General features: G+C 36.9%; 3 protein-coding genes across 7 annotated transcripts; 1 reads left to right on the forward strand and 2 right to left on the reverse strand.

Annotated features, from left to right (window-relative positions):
- Nucleotides 1-3,385: 3,385 nt before the first annotated feature.
- On the reverse strand, nucleotides 3,386-10,078 carry LOC113640130 (zinc finger protein 239-like). 5 transcript variants are annotated; one of them, XM_027142504.2, is made up of 7 exons: nucleotides 7,915-8,398; nucleotides 7,718-7,761; nucleotides 6,985-7,023; nucleotides 6,667-6,728; nucleotides 5,723-5,831; nucleotides 5,137-5,339; nucleotides 3,386-4,321 (listed from the first exon to the last, which is right to left on the reverse strand). In XM_027142504.2, exons 4-7 carry the CDS (start codon nucleotides 6,706-6,708, stop codon nucleotides 3,683-3,685), a joined length of 993 nt encoding a protein of 330 aa, XP_026998305.1. In that variant the 5' UTR covers nucleotides 6,709-6,728; nucleotides 6,985-7,023; nucleotides 7,718-7,761; nucleotides 7,915-8,398; the 3' UTR covers nucleotides 3,386-3,682. The 5 variants fall into 5 exon arrangements, with proteins under 5 accessions (XP_026998305.1, XP_047672443.1, XP_026998302.1 ...); XM_047816487.1 differs by having other exon boundaries at nucleotides 7,856-7,928; XM_027142501.2 differs by lacking the exons at nucleotides 7,718-7,761; nucleotides 7,915-8,398 and adding an exon at nucleotides 9,942-10,068.
- A 1,575-nt stretch (nucleotides 10,079-11,653) lies between these two features.
- LOC113661204 lies at nucleotides 11,654-16,532 on the forward strand. The gene is made up of 3 exons (XM_047816478.1): nucleotides 11,654-11,872; nucleotides 13,026-13,141; nucleotides 14,104-16,532. Exons 2-3 carry the CDS (start codon nucleotides 13,034-13,036, stop codon nucleotides 16,039-16,041), a joined length of 2,046 nt encoding a protein of 681 aa, XP_047672434.1. The 5' UTR covers nucleotides 11,654-11,872; nucleotides 13,026-13,033; the 3' UTR covers nucleotides 16,042-16,532.
- Nucleotides 16,533-17,236: 704 nt separating this feature from the next.
- Nucleotides 17,237-18,926, reverse strand: LOC125145172. The gene is made up of 2 exons (XM_047816069.1): nucleotides 18,256-18,926; nucleotides 17,237-17,593 (listed from the first exon to the last, which is right to left on the reverse strand). Exons 1-2 carry the CDS (start codon nucleotides 18,871-18,873, stop codon nucleotides 17,237-17,239), a joined length of 975 nt encoding a protein of 324 aa, XP_047672025.1. The 5' UTR covers nucleotides 18,874-18,926.
- Between the last annotated feature and the right edge of the window lie 2,134 nt (nucleotides 18,927-21,060).

Below are 21,060 nucleotides of genomic sequence, written 5' to 3' on the forward strand. Positions count from 1 at the left end.
CTTCAAGTTTCAATGTAAAAAAAAAAAGTACAATTTTGGTGATGGTGATGACGTCGGTATGACTTTAAACAAATTAGCATATTGTGACGTCACTGACTGGGTCTTCAACCCGTGCCTTCGGGCGCATCATCGCAAACCTTATTTTGATGCTTGACAGTTTTTCCAGAACTTCGTGCCAAGTTAAAGCGTGTCGAGCTGTTTGAATGACCTTTTAGATGTATTGTCGGAAATTTTTGGAGAGCCCCCTCCAAGTGGACATATCCCAGGGGTGCATTACAGCCAAATTAGTAGTCAATAATAGATATTAGTCAATAATAGTCTTTCACACTTAATACTAAAATAATTAAACTTAATGCTAATTAATTAATACAATAAATACTTAATTACTAATACTTAATAATACTTATTAATATTTTAATACCAATTAATTAATCACACTTTAATCTTTGTACTTAATACTATTTGAATTTGAATAATAAGAAAACTTTCCAGACCTGGATGAGAATGAGCAAAACTCTTTATTGGTGCTGATCAGCTTTTGCTTCCATTGAGCTCAAGGAGGAAAAACTTCTAAGTCGAAAGTATCAAAGAAAAACCCCAAACAGCGCGTCCCCATACCACCCAAAAAGTTCCCCCACAAAAAAGCAAGCAAGCAGGAGCAAGAGCCCCCTCCAAAGGAATCTCCTCAATATATACCCTGGCACCCCTGGCACCTCTAGGTGCGTCTATACTTTCTTACGTCAATCCACCTGACCTGTCTGGGTTTTTTCCCTGACTCTACAGAATCCCCCCGTCCGCCCATTTCCCCGAAAAAAAAGTCTGGCCTTTTGTTTTTTCTGTTGCAGTACTTCTGCCTTATTATTAAAAAACATGCTGCGTTGTCAAACTTCTATGATGTGTGAAACATTGACAGGTACTTCTTGTACCCTTCCCTGTCACGTATCACACAGAAGACACGTCCCGTAGACCAATCTCCCAATCTCCCTTTATACAATTACAATGAGTGAGTTTTTCTCTATCTTTTTCTATGTTTTGTCTGTATATGATTTCCACTGATCATACACCTATATACATATACACGTACATACACATGAATATGACAACCATGACATGCACAAAAACCTATGTATGAGATATCCACCTATATTAATACCTATATTAATCACATCTCTACATATAAAATGATCAATGATGATACTCAATCACCTACAATCACCTATGGTATAGGAGTTCTGATTTAGGATATGATTATGACGTACGACGTTTTATGATCATATTTTAGGATATGAGTTTCTTGATTACAGTAACATCAGGTTCCAAATCAACTGGATTATATATTAGCGGTATTCGACTTACGATTAGGTTTTTTTATCTGATTAGTATAAGTACTGCACTATTACTTAAGCTAAGCTTTTGCATTTTATAATATTGTTTAGAATATATGTGGAGATCTGTTTATGCTGACTCCTTAAGTTTGCTAGACTATGATCTCAGTCTGTCTTGTTTGTCCAGACTGGGCCTGCACATGCATTTTTATTTTTAAGCCGTAGTTCCTCTGTTCTCTCCTAAAGGACAGGTTCCCTTTTTTCTTGTTTTTCTAAAATTCTCAGAGTTCTGAGTACTGAGTTTTCAATAAACCACCTTATCTCTGTTAACACTTGTCTCAAAGTATCTAACACTATATATACATATAATAAGAGCACATATCAAGATTTTTTCCAACAGTATTATGGCGCCCGAACCCGTTAATATTATTTTATTGCTTTTGTATTAGTTGTTTGAAGAGTAAAAAAAAAGTTCGGTCTTAACGCAAATTTACAACCGGAAGTCGGTCGGACTTAAAGCAAAATAAATAAATATAAAAAGAATTAGAGTCGCTCCTAAATTGACAGGGTCGGTCGGGTTACGGCAAGCAAGAATATTTTTAAGGATGGCCTTATTCCCTTATTTTTCACTGCAATAGGATATATTTTTCTTTAAATTTGCAATGATTCTGTAATATTTCAGCCCCAGGAACAATGTTGAATAAGGAATTGTTTAATATTAATGTACACAAACTTGCGTATTTGTGTAGTTTATTCTTACTCATTAATATTTAAATGTGTATGTAAAGAAAGTTAGACAATTAAGTTTTTGTTTGTATTGTGTGTGTGTGTGTGTGTGTGTGTGTGTGTGTGTGTGTGTGTGTGTGTGTGTGTGTGTGTGTGAGAGAGAGAGAGAGAGAGAGAGAGAGAGAGAGATCCATTTATTAAGAGTGTGTTTGTGTCACAAGACTTTTTTAAAAACATCTAGAACATTCTTCAACTTTTAGTTGTAATAGTCAATAGAAGTAATAGTCTTATTACCATGTATTACCTGAGAGAGTGTGTGTGTGTGTGTGTGTGTGTGTGTATTACCTGAGACTGTGTGTATTACCTGAGAGTGTGTGATTGTGTGTATTACCCGAGTGTGTGTGTGTGTGTGTGTGTGTATTACCTGAGTGTGTTTGCTTGTGTGTGTGTATTACCTGAGTGTGTGTATGTGTGTATGTGTTTGTATAACTGAGAGTGTGTTTGTTTGTGTGTGTGTGTGTGTATTACCTGAGTGTGTGTATGTGTGTGTGTGTGTGTGTGTATTACCTGAGTGTGTGTGTGTGTGTGTGTGTGTATGTATAACTGAGAGTGTGTTTGTTTGTGTGTGTGTGTGTCACATAAGACCTTTAAACATCTACATTATTTCTGAACAACTTTTACACCTGTGTAGACAAATAACATCTAATGTTTATGACACCTGTACAAACAAATAATAAACATTAACTATCATGACCGTAACATGTCTGGTTTCCGCACTCTGGTCATGGAGCTTCATCTGTTCTGAATCACATTAACATGACCAGGATCAGGGTTGGGAAACTGTTCTGTAACATACAGCTGATGTTGAGAATCATACGGTTTACCTATAAGAAAGGATCACCCAAGTTATTTATAGCGGCTGTTTCCAATTCTGTGGGATGCCTTTATTATTACACATATTCTCCAATAAGTGGCCTAATTATACATCTCCCAGTAGATGGCGATGTGCAGTATTTTAACATCTGGGCTTTCTGACACAGCTAACTATTTACGGGTTAAAATTATTTAACAATCAGACTTGATCAGGTTAAACATCTCAACCTCAGCATCGCTGAGTAAAATGGAACGCATTACGTTTTATTACTGACACAGAACTTCTGTTTCTGCTTTATTTTGAGTCGAATTAATTTCCGCTTGTCTTTTAGGCTTTAGCCTTTTTATTCATTTCCTGTTCCCAGTTGTCTCGACACTTTACCTCGCATGGTGTTTTGTCGTCTGTTAAACGTCAGTGTATAAAAAATGAGTGTTGCTACAACTTGTGGAAACAAATGGAAGATGTTTGATGTTGTTTATCCCTTATTTTTAATGATGGTCATTATACATATATTTGCACGTTAATAACAATATTGTATGAACTCAGCAGCACTGTAGCCTCTGTAATCAGTTTCAATTTTATGTTTTCTTCATTGCTTTGTGATTGTAGAGTAAAAACACGACACAAATATAGATCATATTTCTGCTTGTCCCAGTCCATGTGGACCATAATTATATTGTGTCCTTTATTTCTTCAGTAACATGTCAGTGTCACAGCGGATCCAGAGGAATTTGCTAATGACTTGCGGTTGTCTTTATTAGCTCTTTTGTCCACTCGTCCCTGTGTGAATGCGCTGGTGTGTTTTCAGAGCACTTGACTGGGTAAAACACTTCCCACACTGTGAACAGTAATAAGGCTTTTGTCCTGTGTGAACGATCTTGTGTCTTTGTAAATTCGCCATACTGGCAAAGCCCTTTCCACACTCCGAGCACCGATAAGGCTTCTCCCCGGTGTGAACACGTGTATGTACAAGGAAACTAGTGTAATAAGAAAAGCTCTTCCCACATTCTGAGCAGTGATAAGGCTTCTCTCCTGTATGAAGGTTCTGGTGTTGTTTGAGAAACAGTGAGGACGCAAAACCTTTCCCACACTCCGAGCAGTGATATGGCTTCTCTCCTGTGTGAATGCGCTGGTGTTGTTTGAGAGCCACTGGACGCCTAAAATCCATCCCACACTGTAAGCAGTGATATGGCTTCTCTCCTGTGTGAATAAGCTGGTGACGTTTGAGACCACTCGACTGCGTAAAGTTCATCCCACAGTGAGAGCAGTGATATGGCTTCTCTCCTGTGTGAATGAGCTGGTGATTTTTTAAAGCAGTCTTTTGCTTAAAACTCTTTCCACACTGCGAGCAGTCAAACAGCTTTGTCAGCTGCTTCACTTCAAATTTGACTTGACTCTATGGGGTAAAAGAACAATACTTTAAAATGTGAAGCTTACTCCTTCATTTGTGAAGGTGAAACTGGCCTTTAGGAAAGAAGTAAATCTACACAGAAATGTAATATTTCACACTGCACATTATACCCTATTAAACTACCGCTTAACAAAATACCTCAATTCTTTCAGTTTCTTTGAGGGTATCTGAATGGTACGATTGATACGGGAGACCGTGTGGACCAAAAACGAATGAAAGTATTTTCAAAAGATACACTATATATATATATATATATATATTTAAAAAATAAAAAACAATCATAAAATAAAATTAAATAAATAAATAAATAAAGGTAAGGGGGGGTCGTGGCCTAATGGTTAGAGTCTGACTCCTAACCCTAAGGTTGTGGGTTCGAGTCTCGGGCCGGCAATACCACGACTGAGTTGCCCTTGAGCAAGGCACCGAACCCCCCCAACTGCTCCCCGGGCACCGCAGCATTAAATGGCTGCCCACTGCTCCGGGTGTGTGTTCACGGTGTGTGTGTTCACTGCTGTGTGTGTGCACTTTGGATGGGTTAAATACAGAGACCCAATTCTGAGTATGGGTCACCGAACTTAGCCATATGTCACCTCACTATTTCAGCATTGTCCATTTAAGCCCAACATTTTCCCAAATAACAGTAAAGAATATGCAAACAAACCTGGTAGGAAAAATTAATTAGGCAGCAATTCCTACTGTAAATGACTGATCATAAATAACACAAACTGGACCCTAATGATCACCGTTTATGGTTATATCAATAAATGCAAAATTATTAAAAAAATTGAAAACAAACCAACCACCCAACAGAAGGGACTTGTCATAGTTTCCTCTGTGTGTTTCACTTCCTCACAGTGTCCATCAGCTGGAACGGTCTGTCCCTCGTTAAAGACTCCCAGGCCTGCATCAGGAATACCGGGATTGGGAACATCTAGGCCTGGGTGACAGAACTGTGTTTTGCTTCTGTTGATGAAGAAGGAACTGCAATAGTCCACAAGACTGTCTGAAACAAGAGGACATAACGTGGATGCTAATACATATAACGTACAGGTATCAAATGGCCTATTTTTGTATTCATTTTGTTTTGACTATTTTTATATTGTCTTCAGTTATTTAAAGGTCATTTTTAACATCGGTTTATCATTCAGAATAATAGCTTTCCTTTCTATGATGTGTGAAACATTGACAGGTCTCTGCTCAAAAAAATAAGAAAAGTGACAAAAGCAACCAAACACAGAAGCGGGACAGGACTCAGTGTGAGGAAGTTGGCTGAGGTGATAGATTACTGTATGAACTGCTACTGATGTTTGATTGGTGTAATATCTGACAATCTATTTAACAACAAAATCACACATTATATCTCCTACAAAACTGATATCGACTTACTTAGGGAGGGTTTTGTAGGTTCTACTTTTAGAGTCTTCTCCAGCGTTCCTCCAAAACGTTGATCCACAAAGATGGACGTGCCTTCACATAAAGCGTTAGAAGTGCTTGCCTGCACGTGTCCAAAATGTTAATGACCAGGACAGAAGGTGAATTTATTCTCATTTAGTAAGGGACAAAAGGGTATTGTAAGGTCATGTATTCGTAAGTTCAGAAATGTTAGTTATTTAGTCTGCTATCAGTTGTAAGCTTGTTTACTCCTAAGGGGCTTTTTACACCTGGTCACTTCCTGCGTTTTCAGAGATCAGATATCTACCCGAGGGTAAAAAGACCAGGTCTAAATGCCCTCTGAAACGTTTTGGAGACGGATATAAATCCGATGGTACAAACCCCTTCAGGAGGTGGTCTGGGACGCGTTACAGATGAAACTGACAGGTGTAAATGAATGTGGTTGTTCAAGCCACATACGTCACTCGCAGGTGATCTTTCACCCAGGCGTCTCGTCGGGGCTTAAAACGCGCTGCTGTCGCCAGCGAAAACGCAGCAAACAGTAAACACTGTTTTTTGTAGCATAAACGTCGTAACCAGTTTTTACATCTTCTTTTTGAAAACCGCATACACCAAAGTGTGTTCTGTTTCAATTACCCCGGAAATGAGGTCAAATATATTAGCATTTTGGGCGGGAGTAGAAAGATCGGATTGATATCCGATTCACAGAGACGTGTTTATGTGGTCTAATGTAAATGGGACAGGTTTAACAGATCAGATAGATATCAGATCAGAGACAACACATGAAGTGACCAGGTGTAAAAAGGCCCTAAGTAACTACTACCAAGGTGTAAGGAATGTGCATATTTCTTAGCTATTCTTCTCTAATATTTAAAATGCTAAATATGCAGCACATACCAACAATTTCTAATAATTATTTAACCCCCGCCAACATTTACCTGTGAGCAAGCAGCTGGAATCTGTGAAGATTCAGTTTTCATTGTAAGAAGTCAAGTTTGTTCTAAAAAAAGAAAAGAAAAAAAATATTCATGACCATGTAACCCATCTATGGGAAAATACACCGCTGCTCAAGTAAGACAAAGCAACACAACAAACAGATTCACTTTAAAGAACTTTAGTGAGCTAACAAAACAGTACAGATTTACAAAACATTAGCCGGCAAAAAAAACAATTGAATGTGTGTTTATGTTTATCAGTGTGTGTGTATTATGTATGTGTGTGTGTACGTGATGGACTTGTGTAGGTAACAGTCATACCAAACACTGCAGTTCCTCTGATGTGTCTCGAAATTGAATCTGTAAGCCAGAACAAATAGACTGAAAAATAGCTTCTTTCCCGCGGCTGTTTCTGCACTGAACAGCTGATACGGTGTTAACAATCACCACTGTACTGTCACTTTTCTTCTGTGTTTAGCACTATTTTGCACCACTTTAAAATCATGCATCCTTACACCACCAAAAACTATCATTACACTTCTGTTTGTCCATCCATATTTATTCTGTTTATTCTGTATGTGTATATATAGATGTATATATGCATAATGACATTCCTTTTGTACAGCTATATCTGTCATATCACTTCATACTGTAACACACTTATATAAACACCACACTATATAAACCCTTATTCAGTTATATGTACATATTACTACACCTTCTGTATAATCTCATACCCTTATTTATTACACTGACACTTGTAAATAAGCCGTCTATGCGCTTCTGGTTAGATGCTAACTGCATTTCTGTATCTCTGTACATGTACCTTGCACAATGACAATAAAGTTAATCTAATCTAATCTAATCTAATGATTTAAATATATGCTGAGCTGCATAACTTTGAATAGGTTTTTTATTTTTTGTAAAAAACAAATTAATTTAACCATAAAGATTTTACTGTAGTTTTAACAGTGAAATGAAAACGCATGCACATACATAAGAAACTAAGGAATAAGATACATATATTCCTAACATTGGCTCATTCTGGACATACCATGTGCTTCCCAGTTTAATGTTGAATATTTCCTCCTTTGATGACTAAAACCAACACAAGACTATTTATATAATCAAAAGTAAAATACGATTTGAGAGTTCAACTAAATAAGAAGTAATTCAAATGAATTATCTTTACTTTGTAATGTGAAGGCACAGTTATGATGCACAGTCTATAATAAGTCATTTAAACCTCACCAAGATAAACATGAAACTCGGTTCATAAAGAACTCAAAAAATCAATAGACTCCATCCAGCTTCGTCTCTCTTAAACCTGCCGCTGCGATGGAACACGTGCTCCATCTGTGCAGTATCACCCTACCCCATCGGTCACAAAACTCATCTAACCAATCAGCAACGCCAGAAGGCGGGACAAAGTGTTAGATTACAATATGATTGGTTTAAAATGAAAATAACACCGGACAAGGTATCACAGTGAAATAAGACTGGTCTTAGAGTTAAAAGAATAAATGATAACGAATAAAAATGATATTTTCCTCTATTTAAGAATTAAACTAACATTTTGTAACGGTGTTACAACCACAAAACTCCAGTAAAAACTTCAGTAAATTTAACACACACAGGCAAATCATTCTTGAGTTACAAGGCAATGTACTTATCACCACATAAACCAATGAGCACATAATACACGAACCTATTATTCAAGAAGCTTCAATAAAATAAATATACATGCCACAAAGATTTAGTTTAGAAAGGCACAAAAACTTTCATTCATTCATTCAATTTCTACCGCTTATCTCTACCGCCTATCTCAGGTGTCATCGGGCATCGAGGCAGGATACACCCTGGACAGAGTGCCAACCCATCACAGGGCACACACACACTCTCATTCACTCACACACACACACACACTACGGACAATTTTCCAGAGATGCCAGGCACCCCCGAGGCACGGGGAGAACATGCAAACTCCACACACACAAGGCGGAGGTGGGAATCAAACCCCCAACCCTGGAGGTGTGAGGCGAACGTGCTAACCACTAAGCCACCATTACACACACACACACACACACACACACACCCTGGCACAAAAACTTTTAACAGTTATTTACATTTTTGCACTTGCATTTTGCATAAAAAATTCTAAAACAACATATAAAACACCATTTTTACAAGTTATTTAACTGTACTATATATGTAACACATCCCATAGTACTTTACATCATATATTCAATGGACAAGAACAAACCCTAACTTAGCCTTTAAGCTACAAAGGAAGTACAAAGGAAGTAGAGATCGTTCAGCTGCTCCATGAGGAATTCAGTTTATTAGCTATGAAGAAAACAGAGCTCTCCTCACAGTAATGGGGTGGTGTGGATTATTCAGTGAGTGAACCAGCAACTATTAAACCACAATCTGTCAGAGCACAAACATGTAGGATGATCTCAGTCATCGCCTGAAAGAACTAATAAACCAAAAGAAAAATGCTTTCAGGCAGAAAGAGTTTACGGTGAGACTGAGAGACAACAAAGGTCTTTTGTCCTGGCGGCAGACTAAAAGGTGTTAACGTCAATAAAACCTTCCATAGGTTCAGCACAGCCTTTATCAGGGGAGTCACACCTTTACCTTCCTCAAAGTACTGACTTTGATTGTCCTTGTACGTATATACATATAATATTAGTTTTCCACTTGTTTTGAATTGTACCACAAGAATTTCATTACATATCGATTAGAAGTATTTTATTAAAAGTACTCTTAAAAAGTTCACATGAAATTAACCCCGATACCCTCCGTTAATCAATGTTAAATGTTAATCTTTAAATGTTAATCAACAGGAGTTTGTTCATCACAAACAGCTGTGGATAGAGGAAGGATTAGTAACTTTAGGGTTTTTTTAACTATCTACTATCAAAAGTACCCAGAGAGATGAGATGTATGTGTAAATGTATAAGTAGTGTTAGCAACAAGTTAATGTTAATGTCAACAAGTTAAACAGCTAATGTTAGTAATACAACCAATGTTAATTTCTTTCTCAAAACAGTGATAAAGCTTTAACCAAGTATGGTCTATATATTAACTAGTCTATACCTCTATACACTGATTCAACAGTAAAGATTGGAAACTTTTACCTTTCCACCTAGTCACCTTAAGAGCCCATTTACTTTAGAATTGTAGCTAACGGGCTGATTTTCTTGTATAAGATTTCACTTAAATTAGTAAACTACAGAACTGTAATAGTGGGTAAATATGTACTTTTTTTTTACCTTAGGAAAGTAGACTAGTGTTGATTTGGTCTCCTGAAGCTGTGAGCTGCTGCTGATCTCCTTAGGTGAGTCTGTGAGAGAATGAACTCCAATGGTGGGAAAAGTCGTCCACTTGGTTTTCCCTGTGAGGGAGGAGCAACACTCAATCGGCTCCTCACGTGTCAGGTCACGTGTGACTTGTTAACAGAGAACCATTCAAATTTGACCTTGAGATTACAGCATATAGTTTGCTGACGTATACACATTAAACTAACAATGTTAACATGATTTAAGATTAATTTTAGCTATTAAAATAAGTAAAGATATGAAAGCCTATATATATTTATATATAGTAAGGTAATAAGATAGTATATAGTAAGAGGATGTACAGCCAGCTTTCACTTCAATGCTGAATCAAACAACGTAACGCTTTTCAAGCTATCTGTACCTGATCACAAACACTGGAGCAAAGCTACTGAGGCCGTAACTTTTGATCGGAGTGAATGGAACAAATTTCATAAATGGTGTAAGGATTTTGACTACATTGTTCGAGAGGATTTTTCACCAGTGGATTACGAATATAAATGGTGGAGCAAATGTACAACTCCTCAGCAAAAATACGGTATTGAAGGGTTACCCCCTCCCCTCAGACTGGATGGTTGTGATAGGGTTACCCCCTCCCCTCAGACTGGATGGTTGTGATAGGGTTACCCCCTCCCCTCAGACTGGATGGTTGTGATAGGGTTACCCCCTCCCCTCAGACTGGATGGTTGTGATAGGGTTACCCCCTCCCCTCAGACTGGATGGTTGTTATAGGGTTACCCCCTCCCCTCAGACTCGATGGTTGTGATGGGGTATATGGTACTTTTCTAATAAAATGAATAGTTGTATAATATATTGTACATTATTTTCAAAATTATCTCCCTCAAAATAAAAACACACCACATACACCAATTTCTACCACACAACCCAATTTTCTACTAATATAATTTTCCATATCCTTCCAAAAGAGTCTTGAGTAGATATGATATGATGCAATTGTTTCCTTTTTCCTGACCACAAAATTCGCAAGAATAAGAGATATTAAGCTTAAATCTTTCCAAAACATGTTTTGCAGGATAAATCCTATGTAGAATTTTGTAAGACACCTCCTTAATTTTATTGTTGACACAAAACTTGTATTTTCCATGTTTTGTCCCAGTATATATGACCAAATAAGGAAGACCAAAAAAACCTTGCTGCAGGGAAATAAACACAACAGAGGGCATTTCTTATAATATTATTGCTACACTTTTTTTTCTCAAGATATTAACATTGCCTATGTATAAACTACCCCAAAAGTCATCTATATCTATTTGTAAAGAACTCAAATTCTTTAAAAGAAATACAACACTCTTTGGAATTGAATCAAAAACAATAGCAAAATCTCTTGGTTTAACTGGTAATTGGAATTTTACAAGAAACTCTGTGTAAGATACGGAAGCGTATTGCATTCACTTGAGAAAAAAAAATCTACTCTGTTTTTCTGAATTAACGACTTAATTATCTCAGAATTCTGAGATAATTTTTCATGAATAAAATTTTTTTGCTCTGTTTTTCTGAATTAACGACTTAATTATCTCAAAATTATGAGATACATTTTTCATGAATAAAAAAAAATCTACTCTGTTTTTCTGAATTAACGACTTAATTATCTCAGAATTATGAGATAATTTTTCATGAATAAAAATTTTTTGCTCTGTTTTTCTGAATTAACGACTTAATTATCTCAAAATTATGAGATAATTTTTCATGAATAAAAAAAAATTGCTCTGTTTTTCTGAATTAGAGATCCCTCAAAATCCTGCGAGAAGCTCTCACCTGCACGAAGTAACGTCAGGCCACAGTTGCTGATGCTAATCAGCCTGACCCTCCAACAACAACAGTGCCAGGCCTACATGGGTTCAGTGCAGGTAATAGCTAAGTTATTATAGTTAGGCTACATGTTAATGCCAAATGATGTCAGCTAACTGTTCGCGTTACGACATGTAAAACGAGGTTATAATAGCTGTTTATAAACGTATGTTAACGATAATGTTACGGGGATAGTTTTTACTAACTACGTTAACTTAAGTTACGTACATCAACTGCAGTTGATAGGCTAACTTATGTAACGTTAAGCTAATATTTACCATTAGTCAGCAAAAGGAACCTTAACTTTTAAGGTCGAGGGGATAATAACGTGTGATTTTTTACGAGGAACATTATGTTAACCACTTTTCTTTCAGTTTGTTGGCTAAGATAAGTAAACCACGCTATTTGCTGTAACTTTAGTGCTTAATCTGTAAATCAAGAGGTCCTCGAACACAGCGAGCTCGGCTGCTGTCAGGGGAGTGAAAAAGTCACGTCAGAAATCCCCAGTGCATGCAGCACGTTCGACGTCGCGACATTACATAACAGTAAACAAACATTCAGAACTTTGCCAGTTTCAAAGCCAGCAGGGATACTATTCCGATTAAGTTTTGCACGGACGTTTAGTATAGTGTTCAGCGTGCTACACCAATAATAATGTTGAATATATTCTGACATTGCTTCGGTTTCTTTAGTTGTGCCCTCTCTTTTGGTTTGTCACTATGCATATGTGTCCTGTAATTGTTTTATTTGTTGATATGTTTCTAAACTACGGAAGCTTGATGCATTTAATAATTTAGTAACAAAGCTAGCTTTTTGAAGCTTTCCGAAACAAGTTATATATTTTTCAGAAACTAGATTGTGCAGTGATCACGGATAAATGAGTACATATAGCCTGTGTCTCAACACTATTGACCTTCTTGAGTCTAGCCTTCTCTACGTTTTGAGTAATGTTACTGTTTAAGATGGGCACATTCAAATGCTTAAGACAGTTGTCTTAGTGATAAGAAGTGATAAGAAAGGCCTATAGTTGCCTACCTATACAGCTGATGCATGAAACATCAATTTTTAGCAAGGTTATCACACTCTTGGCCAAAATACATTTTTGAGATATTTAAAGCAATTATACTTTTGAGGGTACAGTCCTAAATCTGTTTATATTTATGGTGCAACACATATTTACATAAATGCTGCCTTTTTCCGACATTTGTTCAGGGCCAGCTATGGCTACGTCTTCAAATACCCCTCTCCCACAAGATGATGGTCTGTGGATGTTTCTTCAGAGCCGAGGGATTCCTGAGAAAAATATTCAGAAAATGCAGCAAGATCATGTAGGTGACAGCACATTCATTCCTGCGATATATTAATTTTAATTGTTTTACATTTTACTGAATCTGCAGATTATACAAGTAATCATAACCCTATCACATTTAGTGCCAGTGCTTCTGATTTCTTTTTTATGCCAAGCACACCTGTCTCTCCCAACAATGTTTTCATTTCTTCCCTATTCTAGTCCTGTAAAATAAGGTTTATAGGTATCTTTAGGAGTCAATTCACACTATATTTTGGTCTCTACCCTACATAAACAAGTAACAGTAGTTGTGCAGTAGCATCACCATTATACATTCAGGCAAAGTGCTGACTTGTATGTTTGAAATTATAAATAAATGCACAAAATAAATATCGTGCCCTTACAATTACTGCTGTCCATTATGTTGTGATTTGATATTGTTTTAAAAGGATGGAGTAATGTTTAGATGCCAGCACAGGCCTTGGTTGGGAGCTGAAGTATGGAATCAATATGGAATAGCAATATTATGGAGAACATAAAAGCAGTAATATAAGGGAGACACAGCATTTGTGGATGGGCGAATTCTGTGTGTGTTCCAGAGGTGAACAACATCCTGCTTCTGTCAATGTGCTTTTCTTGTAATTGAGGCAAATAGTTATGTAATTAAAGAGGAATACATGAAAGTAATCAGTCCCCTAACTTTGATGTCAAGGATTTTCACTGTTAATACACTGTATTTTCAGCATCATTATGTCACTCAAACTTCATTGTTATGGTTACAAGCATTTTTTAGACAGCTGTTTTTGTGTTAAATTACTTAATATTTTAGCTCCTTTTTATTCCCATGCGAAAAGAGAAACAAGCAAGTGAAGAAAAATAGAAATAAATTGCTGATTTGTAGCTACTGCTAAGAAATTAATTTTCACTCATATGGAAAAATAGCCATCTCTTAGATTTAAGATAACCAATATATCTTACTGTATTGTTTTGTTTTTATTACAGATTGACAGCTCGGTAGTTGGAGAAATAGATGATGCCACTATGACTGCTTACATTCCAGCATATGGTGATAGGATTGCTACAAGGCGTTTCTGTATGGAAAAACAGAGAAAGCGTGGTGATGATCTTAAAAGACAGTCCTTATTTGAAAAACTTAGAAGAAAGTTGGGCACATTGACAAGCAATAAAGACACAGATCAAGATTTTGAGGAGGAGCATTCTATGCAGCCAACAAAGATACATCTGAGAAATAACAAAAGGGCCGTGAAGATGACAAGGAAAATAGAACTAGGATGGATACACGACAAGAAACAAGTGAGAAAACGCAATGGTGGAGGAACCAGAGTTCTTGATATTTCCAAGAAAGCCACAAAAACAGAGATTCTATCACAAGCTAAAAAGCTATTTTTCCCCAATGAGAAATCGAGAAAGGGAAAGTGGGAAGAGTTTAGTCACAATATTGTTGACTTTCAGGAAGCATACCTTGATGAGGGTGTTAGTGTGGGAGAGCTCTATGAGACACATAAATTGGGGATTTTAAGATTTTACTTGTTCACAGAGCACCAGACAAATGAAGATGAAGTGTTCACAGAGATGACAGAAGGAACTGATGAACATACAGATGCAGCGAGGCAAAATGAGCGACAGAAAAACACAACAGAAGATAATGAGCAGCTGACACAAAAAACACATGACAGTGAACAGCAGACACATACTGTAGAAGATGTTGTCTCTACTGCTGTAGAGATTGTTGATCTTACATCTTTGTGTGATACATCAGAGGTCATTTTTGGCCCTTTGCAAGGTGGACCATTTTTAGAAGATCTTGATGACACAATCTTACATGAGCCTATAGAAGAGGCACAGATACACATCAACACCTACAGCTCAACTCCTGTCCATTCTGACACAGTGCCTGCTGGCCCCTTAAGTCCTACTTATGAACCTTTGCATGTGACGGTGAAACTCCACAGAGTCAATCTCTTGGAGGAACTGATTACCCAATTCAAGGATGAAGTGATTATGTCCTACTCTGTGAAATACAGCTTCATTCATGAAATGGGGGCAGATGCTGATGGCGTGTCCAGGGATGTATATGCTGCCTTCTGGACAGAGTTTTTAGACTGTGCAGCAGAGGGTGCAGATGTGAGAGTACCATCACTATCCCCAAAATGGCAAGAAGAAGAATGGAAATCTGTTGGTAGGATAATGGTCAAGGGATTAAAGGAACATGGATATTTTCCTTCTCGGCTGGCTCAAGCCTTTACAGCAGCAATCACATTTGGTGAACACACTGTCTCACCTGATTTATTGTTTGACTCACTAATGTTGTATCTTAGTCAGTCTGAGCGCGATCTCTTGTCCACTGCTTTGCAAGACACCCTTGATGGTGATGATAAAGATGAGCTTCTTGATCTTATGGATCGCATGGGAGTAAGAACAGTACCAACACAAGAGAACTTGAAAGCTGTGCTTCTCCAAGTGGCCCACAAGCAAATAATCCAGCAACCAAAATATGCACTGGATAACATTGCAGCAGTCGCAGGACCAACTCTCAGGGAGTTCTTCCCCAGTGTGCTGGATATGCAGAAGATGTATGAGAATCTTAAACCATCAACCCGGAAGGTTTTAAAGTTGATCACGGCCTCTCCAGCTACTCCAGCAGAGAACCAAAGTTTGCAATTTTTACATCAGTACATCAGGGGATTGGATGAGATAGGCCTCCGGAAGATGTTGAGATTCATGACAGGGTCTGATGTCATCTGCGTTAAAGACATTCAAGTCATATTCACCCCTTTGGAAGGTTTATCAAGGCGGCCTATTGCACATACTTGTGGCCCAACTTTAGAGCTGCCATCAACTTACAACAGCTATCCTGACCTCCGAGCTGAAATGGAGGCTATACTGTCTAGCAACTTCTATGCAATGGACATTGCATAGAAGTGTCTCACTCACTCACATGTACACACTCTTCCCTTTTGCCCAGGTATACAGTAGCCTTATCAGTGCCATCTGTTTACCTTTAGATAGTGTGTGAATGTAAGACAGAGCACATAGGGGAAGTAATTGCATTATGAGTGCAGGGTGATTTATTTTTTATTTTGTTTTTCAGTTTCAGTTTTATACAAAATGTCATTACCAAACTTACTGTGGAAACAAGTTTACTGGCTGATGAGCATTTTGTTGATGCATTTTTATTTAGATACATGTACCAATATTTTAAATGTTTTAAAACTTTTATATAAGCCATCATTTCTGTTAGCAGTTTAGGAGCATACTTTTTGGGACAATTTAACAATTTAAAAGACCCTGGGGTAATGTCAGCTCATGTTAATTCTAAATTTTGCCAGTGTTTGGAAATCTGTTCTAACATACAGCACTGTACATTAGAAGGTGTTCTGCTTTTTACAAATAAAAAGCACAGGTTTCTCTCTTGTTTTCAAACAAATCGGGTCTTTACTGCAGATAACACACACAAATTTTGTCTACACAATAGAATTACCGAGTTTTGACAACTGCACTGCAGTTCCTGCATTCACCAGTACTCTTTAGACAACATATTTAAACAGTCATCTCTACATTACCAAATTTACCAAATAGGCTTATTTCCTACATACACAGTAAATCACACTGGGGAGAAAAAATGTTTTACTGGTTTAGCATGTATTTATATGATGACAAATAATTGTGTAAAAAAGTGCTTTATGTGCAGCCCAGAGACACATGATAACAAGATACAATAATATGTTTGATTTAAAGGCCATCCAAGCATCATGTAGGTTGCCCTGTTTACAATGAGTCCAAAGTGTGTCAGACCACATCTGGTGATGCGAAATAGTTCCACCATAAGGACAAATGTGCCATTTTTGACAATGGCAACATGTGATACCTTTCATTTGCAGGTACAGGATTGTTCCCAGTTCTGTGGATGAGATGTACTTTTTACATAATGATGAATAAAAGAGATGATATGGAGCTGAGTTGGGAGATGTCCATTATGAAAGAGGTGTTTATTATCGATTGCAAACACAGTACTTCTGTCAAACATTTACAATGAATGTCATGGTATATATCCTTTTCCGTCCAAACAGCAATTCTGTTGTTTTTTTGGCTATGAGTGGGTGCTCACATTCAGTCATTTGATCCAGTAGAACAACTTGTGATTATTAATTTGGGTACGTATGTAAGCACGTAAGAACATGTAAAGATCAATGGCTTCCTCTGGAGAGGTTGGTGGATGAAGACTGTTTTCTACCATGGCAAGGCAACAAATGTCAAACACTGTATTATCACAGGGATATGGTCCTCTCTCACGACATTCCTCCCTACAAGCCTGTATCTTCTGTTGGGATACCTCTTTAAGGTACTCCCTAGCACCAAAAAGTTGGGGTAGGGTGTACATCATCACTGGACGTCCACATGGAGACACAGCATTTCTGGATGGGCGAATTCTGTGCGTGTTCCAAAGGTGAACAACATCCTGCAGTTCTCCCTAAATATAAAAAAAAAACAGTGGGGAAGTAAAAAAAATTAGTCCACACCATTGCAATACCACCTGCAGGCAAAATAAATGCTTATGGTCCAGTATGATACAGTAGAGCCGTTTCTCAAACAGTTTCATGCATGTTAAATTCTATATTTGAAAACAATAAAACTCTATGTTAAGATTTGTTTTATATGATCAGGGTCAGATAAGTCATCCCTCTCATATACTGTGTCCCACTAATGCAGAGAAACAATTTTCTTTCACCAAAATGTTCATAAAAGTACCAGAATGAAATTAATAAAAGTAGGCTACTCATAGTGCGGTAAATTTTCCTTGTCAGTGTTTTATATTATGATGTTTTTGGGTTAATATTAGATAATCATTTTATTGTTGTAGATGCAGGCTGCTGCTAATTCTAACTACTTATACTGAGATCCATCTCTTAAAAAGTCAACTATATGGGAATAAGGAAAAAATTGTGATCTACAAATTAATTTAATAATCTAATTAAATAATGGTTATTGCCCATTTGCTTCTGTTATGGAACAGTTGTTAGACCTATGAAATGACATAATTATGCTGCATGTCACAACATTTGGCGTATTGACAAAATCTATAGCTGAATAACATATCACAATTTACATGTCTAAAGCACATTCTTACTGTACCTCTATTATTTCAAGACATGTGAACTGTATTAGACTTTTGTCTATGAAGTCACCGGAGAAGTCGTCAGAATCTTTTAGATCTTGAAATAGGTTGATCCAGAACTGTGCATGCTGTTTCCTCAAAAATCCCACCCACTGCTCTATCCGTTGGTTATGATTGCTTGAGCCATACAAATAGCAATTTCTCGAAAAGTCGTCCGTATGATCATGTCTCATGAACATCTGCATCTGTTCCATGTAACAGTTCTCTGTCCCTAAGTCTGAGCGAATTCGGGTGGCTGTCCCATTCCTTGATAACGCCGCATCAATAAAGTATCCAGCGATGACCTTGGGATCACTACTTGTAGAGTATGCATGTAGCCATATCACCATTCGTGAAAACCCGTCGATTGCACCATTGATGCAGATCCCATATGGTTTGAGTTTATCATATGAATCAACATGCCATAAAAAGTTCGGGCCTGGATTATGATACAAACGTCGCCGAAGACGATTCCGGCGCCTCAGTTGCACTCCATGGGGATCCAGTATTTTCAACAATTGCCTGATTGTCTCTTGTGTGACCACATAGCCAGCCTGAATGCATTTCAGATGCATCATCTTATATCCGTGAAGCATACCATATCGGTTCAACTGATCCTGTAGAAACACAGCAACGTCAAGCAGATCAGAATGTTCTTTCGTCTGAACAGGCGCAAAGTCTTGAGGTGTCTGCGCAAAGTTGACGCACTAATAACAATACCATTTACATTGCTTAAAGACAGCAGTATCTCCCAATGTCTCAAACCCAAAGTAAAATAAAACTGGATAAACTTGAAAGGCGGGACATGTTTATTTCCATGCAATCCACCTAAAATAGAGCTCCTGGCAGGATTTTGAGGGATCTCATTAATTCAGAAAAACAGAACAATTAATTTTTTTTTCATGAAAAATTATCTCATAATTTTGAGATAACTAAGTCGTTAATTCAGAAAAACAGAGCAAAAAATTTTTATTCATGAAAAATTATCTCATAATTCTGAGATAATTAAGTCGTTAATTCAGAAAAACAGAGTAGATTTTTTTTTATTCATGAAAAATGTATCTCATAATTTTGAGATAATTAAGTCGTTAATTCAGAAAAACAGAGCAAAAAAAATTTTATTCATGAAAAATTATCTCAGAATTCTGAGATAATTAAGTCGTTAATTCAGAAAAACAGAGTAGATTTTTTTTTCTCAAGTGAATGCAATACGCTTCCGTAGTAAGACAACAAAAACCCATCAGAATTCAACAGCAGTTTTACCAAAATAATCCCTTCATTAATCCAGTTTTGATAAAAAAAAAGTGATTGGTTTTTAAATAATATGTCTTTGTTGTTCCAAATGCAATAACTGTGTGGTGAAAAGTTGTGTTTATAGATCAAATTCCATGCTAACTGCCTGTCTATGGAAGCCAGCCAGTTTAAACAAATTTTATCAACAGAAAAATTGCATTTCAACAACAAATTTATGCCGCTAATAGAGTTGAAAGTGACGTGACATACGGCTAAGTACGGTGAGCAGTTGGGGGGTTCGGTGCCTTGCTTAAGGGCACCTCAGTCGTGGCTGGCCCGAGACTCGAACCCACAACCTTAGGATTACGAGTCAGACTCTCTAACCATTAGGCCACGACTTGCCCCAAGTTAAAAATATAATTAGGAAATATTTTCCAAACACTATCTTCATTTTTCATAAATTCTATTAACCATCTAATCTTGAAAGTATTATTTAGAGTACTATAATCCAGAACCTCTAGCCCCCCTTGTTCTTTAGTATTGCATATGACCTCTTTCTTTAAATAATGGTTTTTTTTTTCTCCAGATAAAGTCATACAATATCTTATACAAGTCTTTCATCACAGTAGAGGGCACATCAAATGATAAAGAAGTGTATACAGATCTGGAAATACCTTCTGCCTTGGACAACAACACCCTCCTAAAAATTTATAAATCTCTCATTTAACCATAAATTAAATTTCTTTTTTGTTTTTTCAATAATTGGTTCAAAATTTAACTGGCTTCTTTGTTTATCATTTTTGCAAATGTCTATACCCAGATAAGTTAGATGGTGTTTAACTGGAATACCTTCTATATGTGTAAGTTAACAAGCTTTTATGGGAAACAATGCAGATTTTTCTAGATTCATTTTAAGACTCGACGCATCAGATAATTCCTCAATAACTCTAATTATAACTGGAACCTCAATTTTGTTTTTTTTAAAAAAAATTAGCCGTGTCATCAGCAAACTGACTAAGTTTAAATTCTGCACCTAAAGCACTGATACCATTAAATTGACTTTTCTTAATATGTACTGCCAAAACTTGAGTGAGTAACAAAAATAAAAACGGAGAAAGACGGCATCCTTGTCTAATTCCACAATTGATATCAAACCTTTGTGAAGTTCCACCAGCGTGTTCAACCGAGCTATTACATCCGTTATATAATGTTTTAACGGTTTTTAAATACAAATCACCAAAACCCAACAACTTAATAACTTTGAAAAATAAAATCATGATTTACTGTATCAAAAGCTTTATAGAAGTCAATAAATAAAATAAAACTGTCATCATTTATAAGGTGATTATAATCAATCCTATCCAAGACCAGCCTAATATTATTCCTAATATTAATAAAACCAGACTGTTCTTCATCTATGAGTTTGTTTAACAATTATTTGTTGGGCAAACTAATTGGTCTCCAATTATCGATAAGTAACTTATCTTTGTTAGGTTTGGGAATCAATGTTATGATGCCTTGTTTTAATGAAGCTGGTAATTCACCTTTAT

This window comes from Tachysurus fulvidraco, chromosome 7, assembly GCF_022655615.1.
Source record: "Tachysurus fulvidraco isolate hzauxx_2018 chromosome 7, HZAU_PFXX_2.0, whole genome shotgun sequence".
In the NCBI taxonomy this organism is placed as follows: domain Eukaryota; kingdom Metazoa; phylum Chordata; class Actinopteri; order Siluriformes; family Bagridae; genus Tachysurus; species Tachysurus fulvidraco.